The 21,008-nt window shown below is 41.8% G+C and overlaps 1 protein-coding gene across 4 annotated transcripts in view; it reads left to right on the top strand.

The window, feature by feature from the left end:
• Positions 1-414: 414 nt before the first annotated feature.
• Positions 415-21,008, top strand: part of LOC143299247 (bcl-2-like protein 2) — a 20,965-nt gene continuing 371 nt past the window's right edge. Inside the window, exons 1-4 of one of the 4 annotated variants that reach the window (XM_076612471.1) lie at positions 415-564; positions 12,032-12,624; positions 13,278-13,355; positions 14,019-21,008. The exon at positions 14,019-21,008 is cut by the window's right edge and continues 371 nt beyond it. In XM_076612471.1, coding sequence (XP_076468586.1) covers positions 513-564; positions 12,032-12,624; positions 13,278-13,355; positions 14,019-14,153 — 858 coding nt within the window. In that variant the 5' untranslated portion in view covers positions 415-512 and the 3' untranslated portion in view covers positions 14,154-21,008. Of the gene's footprint in view, positions 565-9,348; positions 9,686-10,622; positions 11,264-12,031; positions 12,625-13,277; positions 13,356-14,018 lie in introns of those variants that run through there. The other 3 variants (XM_076612464.1, XM_076612472.1, XM_076612470.1) reach the window with 3 other exon arrangements.

Raw genomic sequence — 21,008 nt, forward strand, 5'->3', positions numbered from 1 at the left:
TATTATCATTAAGAATTAATTTTTCGTTGACGGACTGCCGGGGTTTTCGTCAACTGACAGTGAAATTGACTCACCACGTGATTGCTGGCGCGTTAACACTGACAGGAAATCCTCCTCCTTCACTTTGTGACGACAATCTGCCAAGTCGACTCATCGAACACTTCTGTCAACCGGGAGAACCGCTTGTAACGGGGACTTCTCATTCGCTTTCGTGGAGTGCTTGTTTTTTTGTTTTTTTTTCCATCCCTGGTGTTTCGGTGAGCTGTGGATTTCCGTCAGAGGGGGTAAGTTCTGTTCTATGAATAGATTTTGCATTTCCGTATGAGCTAAATATAGCGTAGAGCAATGAATATTCACGAGGAAGAAAAAAAAAAGAGGAGATCATTATAAAAGACGTGTCAGTCAAGGTTGTTACCCTTAGTTTGATTCGCGTTATCTGTCCTGTCTGGTCTAGCTCTTGGCTTTCCTTATCAAATTGTGAGCTGCAGTGTTTTGATCGAAAAGCGAACACAATGCTTCTGTGTCGAAGGGTGCTGGCAAGGGAGATCTTTTACGTCTCAGCATGTATGTATGTTGTTTGTTTATTTATTTATTTATTTATGTCAGTCTGTAGTTGATTGTGTTAGTCATTAGTCTTTTTTTCTGCACGGCACTAGTGTCTCTCTCTCTCTCTCTCTCTCTCTCTCTCTCTCACAAAGCGCGTTGGGTTACGCTGCTGGTCAGGCATCTGCTTGGCAGATGTGGCCGTGTAGCGTATATGGATTTGTCCGAACGCAGTGACGCCTCCTTGAGCTACTGATACTGATACGGATACTCTCTCTCTCCGCAGTCTCTCTCTCCCCCTCCCTCCCTCCTTGACTGATATCGAGCGTGTAGTCTGCTGAATACTTGGAATGTGTTGAACATGATAAGTGGTGTACGTTTATGTGTCTGTCTCTCTCGTCTTCGTACGTGTACGAAAAAAATATTGATAAAAAGTATTGGTTTTGTTTTTAAATGATAGTAAGCCAATGTTTTTGCCGTTGTCGTTGATGATGATTGCGTCTTTTTTCAATGCGCATCCTTATATGCCGCCGTGTTGTTGTTGTCAGTTGTCAGTGTTATGTTATATCGATGCTGCATTGAATGGAACAACAACAAACACTGACAGCGCCACCTGTTTTTTGTTTGTTGTTGTTGTTTTCTGTCTGCAATGTTACTTGTTTATTTGGAACGTATTATACAGATAGCTGTTCGCATGTTTTGTTTTGTGTGTGTGTGTGTGTGTGTGTGTGTGTGTGTGTGTGTCTGATTGACTTGACGGATCAGCCGGGGCGGCGGGGCGGTTGCCCGACCTTGGCATTGTAAACCCACGAAATCCGACCTTGAGACTGAGCTAGCCTACCCTGACTGGACTGACAGAATGGTGGATAGCTTATTAACTGATTAACTGATTGCCGAGAAGTCCTTTAGGGATACATGAGTAGGTCAGTTGCAGTGATCCCTAAGTACGAAAAGCGAGGCAGAAGTGTGAGTATTTATTGTCACGTTGGGTCCAGGCCAGGTCTGGCGGTGACCTCAGACTGAGAAAAAAAACAAAGTTTACTTACACTTACACTATGTCAGTGGGGTCCTTTTCTGTTACGACACGATGACGGTCAACAAAATCGCCGCTAAATTTTCATTCGGTTGTCAGCAGCGGGAGCCGTGAGAACCGAGCCGAGGTGAAGGGTGGGGATTGAAATGGGACTGAAGGGCTGGGGATTGGGGGCAGCCGGCGGGGAGGGGAGGGTGTTGGGGGTCGGGGGGGGGGGGGATTTAGGACTGAGGGGGCCAGCAGTGGGTGGATGGGGGAGGGGGGGGGGGGCATTTATACTGACGACACAGGAAGATAAAATATACTTCGTCTGGGAGTTGTGGTGGTGGATGCATGGATGCAGGGAGACTGGTGACGACCAGGAAGAATATTATTAAACTGGAAGGCTTAAAAGGGACTACACAAAAGTATACATGTCGCCACGCACGTACCGTGCGCACAACACACACACACACACACACACACACACACACACACAGAGCAAAATTTCCCCTGTCTGTTATCATTTTTCATAGCCGGGTGTCAGTTCATGGGAAGTTTATAGTTTTGGTTTCAAGGTGGGAGTCGAAGCGTGCGGATTGAATGAATATATACGCTAGACCACACCGCTTTTACTGAAATAAATAAATAAATAAATAAAGGAGCTGTAATATCTGGTCTACGTGTACACCATGAAACGCACTTGTTTGGCCTTGACTGGTTCGCCGGTGTGAAAGTTTGGTTGTTTTGTGTGTTTTTTAAGAAAAAAAGAAAGGTTTGATGGTAGGTACTGTTTGGTTCTGTAGGGTCACGCCTTTAACTGGGGAATATTTTGGGCAGGTTTATAGTGTTCGGTATTCATTTTCACAATGCAGAAATGTGTTGTTGATTTCCATCTTTCATTTTCAGTTTCTGTAATGTTATTGAATAACAGATTTTGATTAGAAATGCAAAACTGATCAAATATACTGTTTATTTACTATGTATAGCATAATAGTAGGCACCAGAATGTTTCGAAAGAAACAATTTTGGCTTAAAACTTTTTTTCTTTTTCTTTTTTTAAATCTTTTTTATTCAAGATTTTACAAATATAGTGGCAACAAAAAAGCATACAAGGAAGAAAAAATAAAGGAAGAAAAATGAACACAATGATTTAAAAGAATACAAACGGAACACTTTTACATAATTTGCCATATAGTTACATAACCAGTATATCTCGTGCGTGTCCACATCCACACACACACACACACACACACACACACACACACACACACACACACATTTTGGCTTACAACTTGACAGCCCAGTCTGATTGGTATGTTTGAAATAACTGAAATGAAATGTATAGACGGGATAATTCAGGATGTGATGATGAGATGAAATCTCCCCACTGGCATGCCGCACACATAAGTAAACCAGTGCAAAAAACACGAAAAGGGAATTGCATAATTATGGGAGGAATATCACACACACACACACACAGACACACACACACACACACACACACACACACACACACACACACACACACACACACACACACACGCACGCACATACGTGCACACACACGCACACACACACACACACGCACACACACGCGCACACAGACACACACACACACGGCACACACCACACACGGCACACACCACACACGCCACACACACACACACGCGCGCGCGCGCGCCCCAACCAGGAAAACCCAACAAACGAATACTTCCTCGACTGACGGGAAATCCAGAGAGGGAGACAGACGGGGAGGGAGGGAGAGAGAGAGGGGGGTGGTTTTTTTGTTTGTTTTGTTTTGTTGCTTTTTTAAAGTGGGGGGTGGGGGGTGTAGTTTTGTTTGTTTGTTGTTGTTGTTGTTTTCTTTTTGTGGGATGGTGGTGGTAGGGTATGTGTGTGTGTGTTTGTGGAGGGGGACGGTGGGGGGGGGGGGGGGTACTATCATACCAGATATATCAACAAAATAACGTTAAATTCACCAAAGTATGATACTGAAACGACGGGTGCAATAGCCGAGTGGTTAAAGCGTTGGACTTTCAATCTGAGGGTCCCAGGTTCACCATTGAACGAAACTGTGTTAATCATTGTGTTGTCGTCACTGTGTAAATAGCAACGTACGCTTCTTCTCGTCGTCTCATTGTCTACTGACGTCTGTCTTTGTCCTTTTGTCGCTGTGTGTGGTGTGTGTGTGTGTGTGTGTGTGTGTGTGTGTGTGTGTGTGTGTGTGGTGTGTGTGTTAGTTACTCTGGGTGTGTGTGTGTGTGGTGTGTGTGTGTGTGTTAGTTTGTGTGTGTGTGTGTGTGTGTGTGTTAGTGTGTGTGTGTGTGTGTGTGGTGTGTGTTAGTTATCTGTGTGCGTGTGTGTTACTCTGTGTGTGTGTGTGTGTGTGTGTTACTGTGTGTGTGTGTGTGTGTGAGAGAGAGAGAGAGAGAGAGAGAGAGATACAATGTGTGTGTGTTAGTTTCTCTGTGTGTGTTAGTTTCTGTGTGTGTGTGTGTGTGTGTGTGTGTGTGTGTGTGTGTGTGTGTGTGTGTGTGTGTGTATGTGTGTGTTAGAGTGTGTGTGTGTGTAAGTGTGTGTTAGTGTGTGTGTGTGTGTAGGGTGTGTGCGTGCAAGGGGGGTTATCTGATATATTCTCCATTTTTTTGTCCAATACAGTACAGTACAGTATAGTACAGTACAAGAAAAGACCAAGACATTCACAACCCCCTATCACCGCCCCCACCCCAGCCCTCGCTCCCTCTCTGACTTCGTGACTAACCCCCCCCCCCCTCCCCCCTCCCACCCCCTGTCCTCTCCTTCCCTCCACATTTTGATATAATGATTATATCATTACACTTTAAAGCAAAAACGCGATTCGATGTCAAAAATTTCGCGACCGATGTTTTCACTCAACTTTTTTGTTGTTGTTGCTTCTATTTCTAAAAGCAGGCGCGTCACAAAACAATTAGCCACAACACCTGTCAACATAGCACACAGAGCATGATGTTCAAGTTTAGCCTCCTATATATATATATATATATATAGAGAGAGAGAGAGAGAGAGAGAGAGAGAGAGAGAGAGAGAGAGAGAGAGAGATCGCGCGCGTACAGTTGAAAGTATTGCGCACACTCCCGATACGAACACACTTGAGCCTTTTCATTTGTATTTGTATTACTCTTTTTGTTACAACAGATTTCTCTGCGTGAAATTCGGGCTGCTTTCCCCAGGGAGAATGCGTCGCTTCACTGACAGCGCCACCCTCTTTTTTTTCTTTTTTTTTTCTTTTTTTTTTCATGCAATATTTTATTTGTTTTCGTATCCAAGTGGATTTTTCTGCAGACTTTTTTTTGCCAGGGACAACCCTTTTGTTGCCGTGGGTTCTTTGACGTGCGCTAAGTGCATGCTGCACACTAGCACGGGACTTCAGTTTATCGTCTTATCCGAATTACTAGCGTCCAGACCACCACTCAAGGTCTAGTGGAGGGGGAGAAAATACTGGTGACTGCCGGTGTGATTCGAACATAGTGGATTCGAATCAGTGCGCTCAGTTTCTTTCGCTTCCTAAATAGGGGAAACGCGTTATCTCTTGGCCAACACTCCACTCCCTTTTCGTGAGCATTTCCGGGCCTTGTTTTTAGCTGTTTGTGTGTGTGTCAATCAGTCATACGATCACGCCACAACTGACGTCAAAAAAAAAAAAAAAACATTGCCAAGGACAGTCTTTGAAGGTCCCAGCAAGCAACACTTGACGAATGGTGTCACGTGTACAGCTGGCCGCGTCAGTGTATCATTAGGCCTATGCGCATGCGTAAATACGGGCGTTTCGGATCACCGTGTGTCTGGCGGAGAGTGGTACGGTTCTGATTCAATGCCGGAATTTGGTTGCGTCAATCCGGTGTATACCAGTTTAGTGGGAGATTGACAGCGTGGAAGTGCCTGAGAAAAATTCGGTCAGGTTCAACAGCTGGCTGACGAAGTACAACTGCACGGCAGACACTGACGTCTCGGTGTTAATCTGATTACTTGCATACTCACTTTCTCAAGTACTCTGTCTCTCTCTCTCTCACTCGAACTGGACACCAACCAAAAAGCTTGTTAATTAAGCTGTGTTAATCATTTATCACAGTACCCTGGTTAGATAACATACAACTTAGTATCCATGATTTTTTTTTTTTTTAAAGTCAGGCGTGCATTTTTTTTTTCCGGCAAAGCAGTAGATACGACCGTGTAGCGTAAAGACACACACACACACACATATATATATATATATATCAACAGATTTCTCTGTGAAATTCGGGCTGCTCTTTCCAGGGAGAGCATGTCTCTACAGCGCCACCTTTTTTTTTTTTTTTTTCTTTTTTTTTCCTCCCTGCATGCAGTTTTATTTGTTTTTTCCTATCGAAGTGGATTTTTCTACAGAAGTTTGCCAGGAACAACTCTTTTGTTGCCGTGGGGTTGTTGTTTTTTTACGTGCGCTAAATGCATGCTGCACACGGGACCCCGGTTTATCGTCTCTTCCGAATGACTAGTGTCCAGACCACCACCGTTAGTCAAGGTCTACTGAGTGGAGGGGGCCGGAGAAAATATCGGCGGCTGAGCCGTGATTCGAACCAGCGCGCACAGATTCTCTCGCTTCGATCCTAGGCGGACGCGTTACCTCTAGGCCATCACTCCGCCATATATATAATATGGATTATTCCGTCCGTTCAGACACCTCTGTGAAACTGAAAACTCAGTGGTGCGTGGTGTCTGGCCAGATGTGATGCCAGCCAGTCACAAGTGCATGATTCCAGACCCACAGTGCCACGTAGCGTATACGTAAGTTCAGTCGTGGACACGCCACACACACGCACGCACACACGCGCGCGCGCACACACACACACACACACACACACACACACACAGAGTGAGTCTTTTGCCTGTTTACAGGCCGCGCTACCTTCGTCAGTCCCTATTACTTCACACACTGGCAGCTCGATCGTGTCATTTTGTAGATCTGTGGAATGAGGTGTTTTTTCTCTCTGTCTTTTTCTCTCTCTCTTTTCTCTCTCTTCTCTCTCTCTCTCTCTGTGATGTCGCTCGCTCTGTCTCTCTCTGTCTCTCTTTATCTCTCTCTGTGCTTTAACAGTGTTTCGTTTTGGTGTATCTGATATCAACGTACACAGTAAAAGACACAAGCCCAGCACTGTAAACGATATGGTATGTCCGTTATGTAGATCTGCAAAAGAAGATGAAGTCCATTTCGTATTATGTTGTCCTGTATTAGATGACTTGAGACAAATATATATTCCGTTGAGATATTATAACAGACCAAGTAAGTTTCGGTTAGTATTACTTCTGTCTTCTAAAAATGATAACGTTTTTTCGAATCTTGCCATATTTATCTATAAGTCATTAAAACAACAGAGTTTCATGATTGGTTAAAGAGAACAGAGCTTTGAGCATACACGTTGTAAGATTATATTCTTATGCAAATCTATTCTTACAAAATATGTAATCACCCCTTCAAATGGGGCCATGGCCCTATTGAATAAACTTTCGTTTCGTTTCGTTTCTCTCTCTCTCTCTCTCTCTCTCGCTCTCAATGTCTCTCCCTGTGTGTGTGTGTGTGTGTGTGTGTGTGTGTGTCGCTCTTTCTCTGTCTCTCTCTCTCTCGCTCAAAACTGGCATTCAGAAATAGAACAAAATGAAAAGTACGGCTGGCACTACTCGTTTAAAGATACATTTGGCGCAGAAAAATATTTGTCATTTATTACCACCACTGAAGAAATTCCGAGATACCCTTACGCGATTCCGACTTAGAGCGTGCGAGCCATAAGGTATGGTGTCTAACTGAGGCTGAGGCAAACAGCACTTGCCCAATGTGCGGCTCCGAAAAAGAAGACGAAAGTCACGTTTTATTCCACTGTCCTGCATATGCACACATCCGAAACAGATATCCATTCAACATAGAATCAAGTCCCGTTGATGACTTGACCCGCATGCAACGCTTGCTAAAAAAAAAAAAAAAAAAAAAAAAAAAAAACGAGAACGAAGTGATGGTAACAGCTATGTCAAAATTTCTTACCGTAGCACTTAACTGTAGGCAGAAAGCACTAGAAAATGGGCAGACAGTATAAAGAATCAAGTAAAAGGTACGTAATTATATACAGATGACCCCTAATGCTAATGAATAAACGGATTCACTAATTATTATATAAGCAAATGAATTATGACCGTGGATGGTCCACATGTTGTTTGCTCTTTTGTTGTTCTTTTTCCCTACCCATTTCTTGCGTACAGTTGTTGCAGTGTGTGTTTCGTGGTATTTGCTTACTTAGTTTTTTTTGTAATCCCCCCATTGTCAAAATGGCTGTAAATGCTTTCGACAATAAATCATCATCAATCAATCAATCAATCAATCTCTCTCTCGCTCTAGTCTATGTGTTTCTCCCTCTGTGTCTGTGTGTGTGTGTGTGTGTGTGTTAGTGTGGCGCTCTCTCTCTGTTTGTCTGTATGGTAGTGTGTGTGTGTGTGGTAGTGGATGTGGTATACAGTAGTCGAAAGTCTTTTGTATCACTGACTCCAACCACCCCACCCACCACAGTGATAGGCCTTCTGTCATGTTGACCAGTCATATATCTTTTTGCAATCAGTAGGTCGTCAGGTTATCATTATTAAAAAAAAAAAAATGAAATAAGATAAAGAAAATAAAAAGTTTGGATCACTGGGATGGGAATTGAGGACAATACTGTTTCCGCGATGTCTCCGATCTCACTTCTGGATAAACTAATCAGAAACAAAAACAAAATGATAAAAGTACAGTCGAACGTTATGGTATCTCCACCCACGCACAGTGATAGGCCTTCTGTCAAGTTTACCAGTGATAGTACCCTGATTTTCTGCAGTCAGTACAGGTCGTCAGGTAAAGAAAAAGAACGTAAAAAGTGGGATGGGAACTGAAGATAATAGTGTTTCCGCGATGTCTCCGATCTCACTTTTTATCTAGTAAACTTAACGTATTTGGTATCTCTCCACCCACGCACAATGGTAGGCCTTCTATCATGCTGACTGGTCATGTACCTTTTGCAATCAGTTGGTTGTCAGGTAAAAGTTAAAAAAAAAAATTAATAAAGTAAAATAGCAGGTGGAGTCAGTGCGGGGGATTGGAACTGAAATTAATACTGTCTCCGCGATGTCTCCGATCTCACTTTTTTTTCTCCCCCCCCCCCCCCCCCCCCCCAATCTAGAGTGGTGCGTTGTACGTGACAACTGACGTGACAATTTGTCATTCCTGGATTCCTGGTTTTGGCCCTTGATAACCTCTCCCTCCCGTGTCATGTACTCAATTTCACACACACGCGCGCGCCGGCGCACACACACTGCACACACGCACACGCACACACTGACACAAGAAACCTGAGCAAGGGGGGTTTGGGGGGGGGGGGGGGAGAAGCATATACATTATGTGTGTGTATGTGCGTGTGTGTGTATTCCCCAAATATAAAGGCCATATATATATATATATATATATATATATGTGTGTGTGTGTGTGTGTAAAACACTTTAACAATGGACAAATCTAAATAAAAAAGGTGGAGGAGGGAGGGGAAATACTGTTAAAAAAAAAAAATCATCCCGTAAAGAGAAAGAAAAAAAAAATCCCGCGTTTGACCGGTTTGCGGTGGAATACACGCAGCTCTATTTTTAGGCGGTGTCGTCATCCCCTACTTTTGGAGCTTTGACCTTTGTCACAACTACTGCACCTGTCTAGCCCATACATACATACATACCACAGCCTATCATGTTCCGGCTACAGGTATTTAAAGCACAACCAGTAGCGCACCTTCTCACTTTTTGTCAGCCGTTGACAGAGTCGGTGTGTGCGAGTGGGAGGGCGTGTGTTTCGCCACAACTGAAGCGGCCGACGAACCTCTGCCACTGACTTGGTGTAGAATTAGAGTATCGACGATCGTTTTACTGCAATGTTCAATCGCGACGAACCAGTGCCCGCCGAAGGGGCTGTGGCGAGAGTCCCAAGCCTTTTACATTATCAATGCAGCGTCTTCTCTCTTCACCGCTCCGTGTCCACTGTGGTGACAGAGTATTACTTTCTGTCTTTGATGGGACATTTCAGCGCGCAGAGAGACCGAGAGCAGCAGTCAGGTCAGTCATTATTGATGATGATGGTTATGACGACGACTGACGAAGGTGATGATGACGGATTGACTGAACTTGAAATTGTACCACTAAAAACTGATTTTCCACAGTTATTGATATTTGTGACAGCTCAGTGTAAAGGTTGGAACTAATACATATATGAAAAAAAAGAAAATCTTAAAAAGTGTATATGAATGTAAAGTTATCAAAATGTTTTGAAACTTTTTATCGACAATTTCAATTTTTTGGGGGGTGGTAGCCGGATTCTGATTTTGTTTCGAGGAAAAAAAATTAGGTATACTGGGTTGAGATCTGCTTTTGATAGGATGCATTCGGTTTGATTATTACTCTGAATTACGACTTTGCCGTAACGATCGATATATCTTGGCCTTTATTGTTTGTTGATGTTTTATCGACTAGAATCTCAGTTTCCGCCATCACACGCACACGTACGCACGCACGTACACACACACACACACACACACACACACACACACACACACAGAGCGACAGAAGAGACTAGAGAGAGGGGGAATGGGGGTCAGTTGTCACACTGGATTCCCATACTGTCTGGTACCGTTTCAGGTGCCCTAATTGATATATGGGGAATAATTATCACAGCTCGAGTTGCAGTGATGTACACTGCCGTGCAAGATGCAACGTGTGGGCATCACTGTGTTGTTACCCAGCACCCCTTTGTCTTGTCTTGTCTGTCCAGTCTGTCCTGTCTGTCTGTCTGTCTGTCTCTCTCTCTCTCTCCCACTCCCTGTGTGTGTGTGTCTCACGGTGTGTGTGTGTGTGTGTGTGTGTGTGTGTGTGTGTGTGTGTGTGTGTTCCTTTGCCATTTGAAATTAGATAAATAGGTATTCCCATCTTTTGGGGGGTAACAGTATCATCACTATGATTAATTTTCATGTCACAAGTTCACTGATGGCCGCTCTGTCGTCAGTGTCTCCGCACGGTCCAATCAATTAACACGCTAACGTAATTGATGGCAACAGCTGTTGCGGTGTTTTAGCTAACTGAACCACGGTCTCGTGATCATCAGATGACCTGTTATTGCGTGATAACTTGGTAAACAACGAACTACTGAACTTCATTGCCATTTCAGTCGCCGCCGGCGGGTCAGTATAGAACTGCGATGTATAAACCACATCACTCGACTCCAGAGGCAGTGCAGGATAGTACGTGTAGTTCCGGTTGTCGGTCAACTAACTTGGAAGGAGACGAAGTTTGAAGTGTGATAGTATGTATGTATACCTACATCAGTAGTAGGTGTGTGTATGTGTGTGTGTCACGGTGTGTGTGTGTGTGTGTGAGTGTGTGTGTGTGTGTTTAGGGTAGGTGTGCATAATTATACACTTTTATGTATATGTACTGATGTATCGCAAGTGACAAAAAAAAAAAAAAAAGAAGAAAAAAAGAGGTGGTATAGTGGCTTTCCGCCGGATCTATTGCTGAGAAACAGACGACTTTAAGCACTGTGCCATCATCCGGGTCACCGGAAATATCGGTGGACACTGACACCGCGGCGCATGTGGCTCCAGTCCGGACGGCCGGATCCCGGGAAAGTCCGACACACACGTAATATTAAAATTTAAGCCTAAATGATGCCGTTGTAGGTGAGCGGGCCCGCGCTCTGCAGGTGCAAACGGCCGGCGCACGGCGCACTCTCTATTGATATCCACCAGGTTACATCAGTACTGGAACGATCGATTCGTGGGATAGGCCAGTCAGGCTATTTATAGTTGCTCAGTTGGTCGGTGCCATAATAGTAAACCACTGAGATGCCGATCAATGAAGGCTTGTGAATGGGAGGGGCACTCTTTCATTTTCTTTCATTCTCAGCGCTACCACCCCTCCTCTCCCGGGCCGGCTTTTCACTCACCCGTTTTTACCGGTGACTGATGCAACACGGTAACGGAAGAGGCCGTGGGAGTGTACACGAGTCGGAATTTTTCCAGAGAAGTTAGTCAGTGACGAATTGTATTGGCACTGAAACCACCGCTCGATCGCGTCCACACCCAGCTGCTGTTCGTGGCTACGTCACTGAAACTGAAAAAAAACAACTAAAAACATCACCGCTGTCTCATAACATTTTTTTTTTTTTTAATTAAAAAATGCCCACCTTTACAAACAAATCAAGCAACAATTGGACACATGAAATAGCTTTGCCAAAATACACCACGTTTGGTCCAGTTATTATAAGAATGACCTTCACCCAGTTTTCGTTGTATGTGTTTTTGTTGGTGTTTTTAACAACCCAATGACAGAAGGGGCAATGTTCCCCGGCACGCGCTCATTTGCAGTCAGGTTGATTTGACCTCTGACCTGTGTGTTTTCATTCACCAGACAATCGCGGCGAAAGCAGCGGCACAGCGAGCGGCACGCACCACCAGCATGGCGGAGAGGGTAGCAGCGACCGCAGCAACGTGAACACTGGCCTGAAAACGCGGAGATCCGGCAATGGCCCTGCCAACATGCACATCAGTGCCCAGCAAGACGGCTCCAATCAGTCCGGTGTGAGGATGGAGTTGGAGAGTTCTCGCGCCATGGTGGAAGATTACGTGCGCTACTGCCTGGAGAAGAACGGGATTGCGTGGGTGAACGGACAGCGTGATGCAAGGCCCGATGAGGTCCAGACCGCCATGAGATTGCTGGGCGACGAACTGGAGGCAAGGTTCAGTGACAGCCTCAACCATATGATCAGGCGCCTTGATCTGACCCCCGAGAATGGTCAGGAGAGGGTGACGGAGGTGATGGAGGAAATCTTCAGTGACGGGGTATCGTGGGGCAGAATTGCCGCGATGGTGGAGTTCGCTGCCAAACTGTCCGTGCGCTGTGCACAGAAAGACGAGCACCATCTCGTCCTCCCCATCGTTGACTGGGTTTCCAACTACGTGGACACCCGACTCAAGTCTTGGATCGTGGAACACAACGGCTGGGTGAGTAGCTTAATTTTTCTAGATCTACCTGCGACAGACAAGGATTATTCTTTTTAGCGAACAGCCGATCGAAGCGAACTCGAAGCCACGACCTGTCACTTTCTTGCTGACTACCGCATATGTTTTACACAGTTGCAGTGCAGGCGATAATATATGATCTGTGTAATTCAAGTGAAAAGGTGCACAGATTTGATGTCAGATTGACAGCTGATGATATCACCGTCGTTTTTGTTTGTTTTCATATTTTCATGTAGTACTTTCTCTCAGCTTTACTCACACCCTCACTCTTTTTCCCACTCACACCACCTTTATTTCATTTTTCTTGTTTTTTCTTCATTTTTTTCTTTGCTGTCCCCACACTCAGTTGATTAGAAATTAGTTTTCATTCTTCTTCCATGCATACCAAGGGCCGTTAGACTGACAGTCATGTTCAAAAATAGTTTGCCATTAGTGATAAATAGTGGATAAAGAGTGGATTTTTTTTCATATATAAAAATTTGGAAGTAAACTGCATATATATATACATATATATATATATATATATATATATATATATATATATATATATACATATATATGTTGATAAGATAAGGCTGAAAGAGAATGTTGCATGTGAGCAGGGGGGTATTACATTACTTTGAAATGCATTACAGTTTGACAGTCGGCTCACAATGAGAAACGATGAAGCACGACTGCAACAACAACAACAACAACAAATCAGAACTGAAGAGGTGAACTTTAATAAATATAAACCCATAAAAAGTACAGCAGTTTGCTGCTACAACCAGATAGTAAAATTCTTCAAGCATGTGCACACACACACGCACACACACACACACACACACACACACACACACACACACACACACACACACACACACACACACACACACATTATCTTTCTTGCTTGCTGTATCAACCCCCCCCCCCCTCAACCCCTCCAACCCCCCACACCCCCCATGCAAACAGTTCTATTTGGTGACAATCAGTTTGGTTTTATTGCACACTATCCAAAAGTGACAAATAAAAATGATCGATGGCACAAACTGACAGCTTAGCTCTGGGTATTTATAAAGGACAGTTTCTAAAAATAAATTAATCAGCATAACTGCTTTGCAGTAGTGCATACTGTCACTGTATCAGTATTGATCTTTTCTTCTTCTTTTTTTATAACAATAGTAATGACTGTATTTCTGTAGTGCTGAATCTTGTGTGGAAACAAGTCAAGTGTGCTTTCAGTTTCCCCCCACAACTCAAGACTCGCGCATGCTAATAATGTTTTTCTGATGCAAATAATTTTTTTTTTTTTTCTGAACTAAAGGGATGACAGACGAAATGTAAATTTCATGAAATCACACGTTGATGTTTTTGTCCTTTTTTTTTCTCCTTTTCAGACCGGTTTTGTGAACTTCAGCGAAGACCCTGAGAAGCATTCCAAGGAATCGTGGTCATCTTTGAAGAAACTCTTCACTGTCGGTGCTGCTGCTACTGTGGGACTGTTGACTTTGGGCGCCCTGTTGAAATCATAAAAGGAAGGAAAATGAGTGAACCCTCATCGGCAGTGACTCTGCAATAAAGAACAGGGACCAGAATGGGGGGTGGGGGGTGGGGGGGGGGGAGTGGAGACTTTGATTCAGGATGTGCTTATGTACATACACACACATTCACGCACACGCACACATATAATCATTCACTCACTGATGCCTTCATAACACAATAATCACAATTACATAACGAACAAAACAAAACAAAAACAAAAACAAAAAAAAAACCATGCACTCTCATACCCACGCCTTCACATATTCACACAGATGAATACATTCTGAGAGATACACACACACATTGTGTGTCTGTTAAAGAGAGGGAGGATGAAAACTAGGAGCAGTGTTTCGTGAGGGATGTTCACCTCATCCTTCCCAACCAGATCCACAAAGACCTCCTGCCACCCGGTCCACTCCAGCTCCAAGATCAAGACCCAAAAGTGAACACAAAAAGGGATGCTGTGTGTATTGAACGGACTTTTGCACAAAGACTCTTTGAAAGTGTGCCATATTACATCACTGGAATTATACAAGATCGCTTGGCCCTGTACTAAAATAGATGTTTATGAATTATACACAATGGTGAGAGTTTAAGGCTTTTCTTTTTTAATACAGCTTGCTGGAACATAATCTGCAGCCTTTCTTTGGTGTATGTGAAAGCATTTGAAAATCTTGTTCCAGCCCAGGGTTCGAGCAAACTTGCTTGACTGACTTTATTTTAGAAAATGATAGATATCTTTTAGATCATATGAAAATGAAAATTTTATGTGCAATATAACTTCTTCTTTTTTTTTTTTTTTTTTAATTAATACTGAACAATTTCAGTGCATATTTCCTATTAAAAAAAAAATCCCTACCAAATCCATATGTGTTGAGGGAAATGTATGGTGGACTAAAAATTCAAAATGTAACAACAAAAAAAAACAAAAAACATAGTGAAAAGGTTTTACTTTTGTCATCTCCATTTCATGGACTGTGCTGTTTTGTTGTTGGTCCATTATTTTGAATTTAAAGCAATCACTTCTAAACACAAGAAACGTTTTGATGATTGTGACTGATTTGGTAGATGAAAGATTATGTCCCAGTACCTTTCCACACTTTGAACTGAACAGAATGTTTTTGAGACAATGAATGCTATGATCAGACAGTATGCAACTTTACAGATCCAGTTTTGTTTTGTTTTGTTTTGCAATGGAAGACAAATTTATTATAAGAACTGAACAGATTTATATGCCAAGAAGAAACTGAAACAAATTCTTGGCATGAAAAGGGTGTGTCAGGAAAAAAAAAATGGAGGAAATTGTGTTGAAGTTGTAAAAGTACACATGCAAGTACACATGATTGTGTGTGTGTTCATGTATGAAACTCCCTCTCTTCCCTCTCTCTCTGTGTCTGTCACACACACACACACACACACACACACACACACACACACACACACACACACAAACTACCTTCAACAATGAAGACATTAAAGTTCTTTGCTGTGTGTGCGTCTGGCACTTGGAAGGGCATCAAGGCACAGTCTGGTTTTTTGTGGTTTTTTGTGGGTTTTTTCTGCTCTCTCTGGAGAGTAAAAAGAAAGAATATACTCCATCAGCAAGAAAGGGTGCAGGCATCGGCAAGAAAGGATGACCAGGAATAGAAATGTGATCAAAGGGATTCTTTAACATCACGGTCACCCTCACCCTTCCCAAGTCCTGTCCATCCACTCCACCCCCGCAGTTAGTTTTTTCAGTTTTGTTTTTTTGTTTTTTGTTTTTTTTAACCTATGTATTTTGTGTTTCAATGTTCAGATTTTTTTTTTTTATTCTGGAAGTACTGATTTTCTTAACCCTTTCACCGCCAAGCTCGCATTTATGCACAGGCGTGGTAGAGGGCCCATGTCACTGAAAGGTGATTCATTGGTTTGTTATCCATGAACCTACTGCTCTTAATGTTCGGTGGTAGGATAGGCCATATTTTCTATACATCAGCACAGAGGAAATCCCCAGCTGTTCTTAGCCACTGTCTTTTCTGTGTTTATACTACAAAGGGAATTTTGTACTCTAAATTGACTGGCGGTGAAAGGGTTAAGTGTAGGCAGTTTAGTTTCTTGAAAAAAAAAAAAATTAGTTGAACATTGTATGACATGACATTTTCTTTTGTTTTGATCATGTTATCAACGTTGTTCCATTGCATCTGTTATTTTGGTTACTGTGTACATGTATATAAAAACCCATTCTGTTTTTTGAAATGTGCTTTCATATCATTTTTTTTTTTTTTTTTTTTTTTTTTTAATACACAGTATTACAACTGAAACTTTGAGAAAGGTGTTGCCCTTGGGGGGTTATGTATGATGAACGGCGTACTGAAAGAATTGATGTTTAGTGCAGAAAGTCTGGATTCGGTCACAACTGTGTGCTTTCTTGTGCATTTTCCACTGTTTAGTAAAGAACAGAATTTACGTACATGTTGATTTTCTGCCTATGGTTTTGATCATTGTTGTTTGTTGAACACCTAGGGCAGTGACATACTATTTGTAAACTTGAGGTAGCCCTTGCAGTTGGCTGGGTGATAACGTACGTTTGATTGGTTGAGGACCACACTACAAAGGGCAATATGGATTATATTTTTTTTTTTATTCACTGAATTCCTCACTGCTTTTTATTCTGTTGTGCACATTGTTTCCATTGAACCAAGATATTTGATTCCATTTGTGATTGTTTTTCTGACCTTTACCATTATAACAAGGAGCGCGCGCACACACACACACACACACACACACACACACACACAAAAGCTGTTACTGGGCTATAGTAGTGACAGAGACACAAAACGTAATGTTGAATTTTTCTTTCTTCTTCATTGTATTGTGTTTACTGCACAACCATAGCAAGGTTTTAAGGCTTCCTCAGTTTCTGTTTCACTTAACTAAAGAATAAATCAGAACCAGATGTCCACAGTTCCCTCCTGTTTCTCTGCCTGCGAGAATGTGTAGTCGGGATCCGGAAGAAGCAGGAAATGTTCAGTGTCATATTTTTTTTTTTTTTTTTTTTTAATTGGAGATCATTACTTGCTTTCAGACTTAGCCACTTTATCATGAATCAGGTTACCTGTGTAAACTGGAAGGTTCACATCCAGCAAACATGTTAAGGAATTAATTCGTCTCTTCAGATCTCGATAGTTCTTGCCAAAGCAAAAACAAAAAGATCAGAAAATGAAGGCACTACATTATTCTTCTGGGCAACGGTTTGATGCATTCAGGAAACATTGTGAATTGTGACGGTTTCATTGAAGAATGATGTAAAGCACGCTTGTGCGTACCATTGTTGTGTGTGTGTGGTCCTGCTCATCACCTTTCCATTGTATTTTGTGTTCATTCTTATAGCTGTTTACACACACATACTTTTGTTGAAGTGATGACCGGTGGTAAAAATTTTTAAAAATCAATTGAAAGTTTTTGGGAGATTGTTTTTTTGTTGTTGTTTTTTTAAGAGATTATGATACTCAAATGTCTTGGAGATTGCTGAATAAAAGGTGGTGTTGTTTTTTTGTTTGTTTCTTTGTTGGGTGTTTTTTTGTGGTCATATTTCATGTATTTCTGGCACTTGATGTTTCATTCTATCAAGAATGCAAGTTTCTAAACTTCTACAACAGTACGAGTTTGATTCAGTCCCAGCTTGTGCTTATGATTTAGAACCTGCATATCTATTTCTGTGTGTGTATGTATATATATATATATATATATATATATATATATATCTACAGATAGATATATAACTCTTTTTCTATTTTCTTTCTTTTTCTTTTAATAGTCATAACATTGAACAAAACAAAAGCCCCGGGGAAATCTCCATCTAACAGAACAGTTTATTTTCCTGCATTTAGAAAACCACACAACTGCTGCCACTTTTTGTGACTACATCAGTTGTTGTTGTTTTTCTAACCGCACACAGAACTGCAAATCACATAACCATGTGTACATGGATTCCTTATGAATGTAAGCATTGATGACTCGAGGTTTTTTGATGAAGGCTTGAAGAAAGAAAGCGTTGAAACTCGAGTCGCAGATGGTACATTTTTCTTGTGTTTTCCATCATCACATTCAGTGTCCTCCCCACTACTATACCCCTCTTTCATTCAGTGGGTGTTTTTGTGACCTGACTAGAACTCGGGATGCAGTGACCAATTCCCTCCCGTTCATGTTCCCCTGCCTTTCCATATATATATATATATATATGTGTGTATATATATATATATATATATATATATATATATATATATATATATAGGTATGTATCCCTCAAAAGGTTCTGGCACAAATTTGTTTTAACCTATAAAGCTCTAAAATGGTACCAGTATGTTTAATTGTCGTCAGCTTGTTTCCTTTTCCTTTTTTTTTCCAATTATCAACATATTTTTTATTTTTGAACATTTTATATGATCAGAAATGTATGTTTAAAAAAAAAAGTTTATTAAAAAGCTAGAGCTTTCAGTGTGTCAGAGTGTGTGTGTATGTAATTGCAGGCATGGTCCCACTACCATTCTGAGATCAGGAACACTGAAACTGAATTGTTGTTTTTTTTTTGGAGTCTGCAAATATCATTATTTATGATTATCATTAACCGTTATGTTTATTGCTTGATAGGTTTTGAACTATTTGCTTATTCATAATGATGTAATATATTCAATGATATTATTTTGTTGTTGTTGTTGTAGTGATCTTTTGTTTGTGCTCAGTGGCCCATTGACTTTATCGGTATCTATTCCAAGTCTTGTCCTCAGTGCTGGCAAGATCTCTGCAATCATGAAACCCCATTTCATTTACAGCAGTGACCCCTCATATTTACTGAGTCAGCATCTTCTCAGTGATCCACGCAGTGGCCTGTTCTGTTGTCTGTGGCGCTCAGATAGGACTAAACTGATATGGCCTTCACATGTATATCTTTAATCCAAAAGTTATCGCCAACAACAACAGCACCAAAAAAAAAAAAAAAAAAAAAATCATGATAATAGTAATGAAAGATTGATGCTTACAACTTCTGGTTCCAGGCAGGGAGCTTGTGTCCTTTACAATAAAAAAAAAAAAATGTGCACACACACACACACACACACACACACACACACACACACACACACACACACAGTCATGTACACCATACACAGACAAGTTTGCGTGCACACACAAACACACCTGTACATGCACGAGCTCAACCATCAGATGCTGGAGAAGCACAATGGCTGCTGAGATGGTACATGGTAGGCAGAACGGAAGAAGTGTGTGCTTTTGAGAGACTTCTTTAAAACATTGTGTGGATGTTGGGTCAGCGGGGTGTTTCCCCAACCTCTTCCCATCACAGCTGGGCTTCTGAGTGGCACACACTTTGTTGATTGTCGCCTGGAATCTATTTCTTGTTGCATTTTTGGTGAAAATGAAAATGGCTGTGTGTGTGTGTATGTGGCTTGCTGTTCTGCATGCTGTTTTTGTATAGATTTTAATCATTCTTTTATATTTCCACTTGCAAAATTTTTAATCGTTTGTTTAATGAAAATCAAAGGATGAAACCAATACATGAAAGATTTTGAATGGGTTTTTTTTTGTTTTGTTTTTTTTAATAATTTTTTTAATCCATTTTAGTGTTTAATTCTTGAGATGCTTACATCATTTGTCATGTTTGTCCCTTGACTGACAAGATGCATCAGTAATAGTTTGATGATGCTGTTGTTTTTATATCTGTTGTTTTTTCAAATGTTTTAATTGCTGTATGGTCAGGCAGGTATTTGTGTGAGAGATTTTCTGACCTTTTTTTCCCCCATTGGCTCATGTTATTTGTCTTTGTGTTTATGGTTACATTCTTTTTTCTTTCCTGGGTTTTTTTTTTTTTTAATTTTTTTTTTTAATGTTTGTTGCATTACTTGTCAGACAGTGCTCGTTCAGGACATTTATGTCTCATGGGTGCCAGGTTATTGGGTTATTATTACGCAAAAAGACTGGTCTTTCATGCTGTGGATGGTGATTTCTGCAACAAGGGGTGATGCTGTGATTTGGATATTTGGACCTTTCTCTTGTCTTTGTCTACCTTCTTTTAATCTCTCTCCCCCTCTTTCTGAGTCTCTCTGTCTCTCTGAGTCTCTCTCTCCCCCTCTTTCTGGGTCTCTCTCTCTGAGTCTCTCTCTCACACACCCCTCTCTCTCTGAGTCTTTCTCTCTCCCCCCCGCTCTCTCTCTGAGTCTTTCTCTCTTCCCACCCTCTCTGAGTCTTTCTCTCTTCCCCCCCTCTCTCTCTCTCTGAGTCTCTCTCTCTCCTCTCTCTCTTCCCCCCCCCCCCTCTCTCTGAGTCTTTCTCTCTTCCCCCCCTCTCTCTCTCTCTGAGTCTCTCTCTCTCCTCTCTCTCTTCCCCCCCCTCTCTGAGTCTCTCCCTCTCTCCCTGAATCTTTCTCTCTCCCCCCCCTCTCTCTCTCTCTCTGAGTCTCTCTCTCTTCCCCCCTCTCTCTTCCCCCCTCTCTCTCTCTTTCGCTCACAGTTTAAATGCACACTTTACTGTATTTTTCTCTCCCCCCACAACCCCCACTCTGTTCAACAGCCACAACACACTGTGTGTTCTCTTTATTCATTCATGTGTATGTGGGCCATAGAAAAGAAAGAAGAAAAAAAAGTAAATAAATCTGCACAAATGATGGTTAATAAATTTGCTTATGAGTGGGGTGTATTTCAGCTCTTTTTTTTTTTTTTAAATGTTCAATATTTTTTTAAGGAATATGTATTACCAAACAAAACAAAAACAAAACAAAAAAAAAACAGAAAAAGTTTTACTGCAGTGTCCTGTCTTTTTGCTCATCCTTAGCAATGCATATCAAATCA

Source organism: Babylonia areolata, chromosome 2 (genome assembly GCF_041734735.1).
Source record: "Babylonia areolata isolate BAREFJ2019XMU chromosome 2, ASM4173473v1, whole genome shotgun sequence".
Taxonomy (NCBI): Eukaryota; Metazoa; Mollusca; class Gastropoda; order Neogastropoda; family Buccinidae; genus Babylonia; species Babylonia areolata.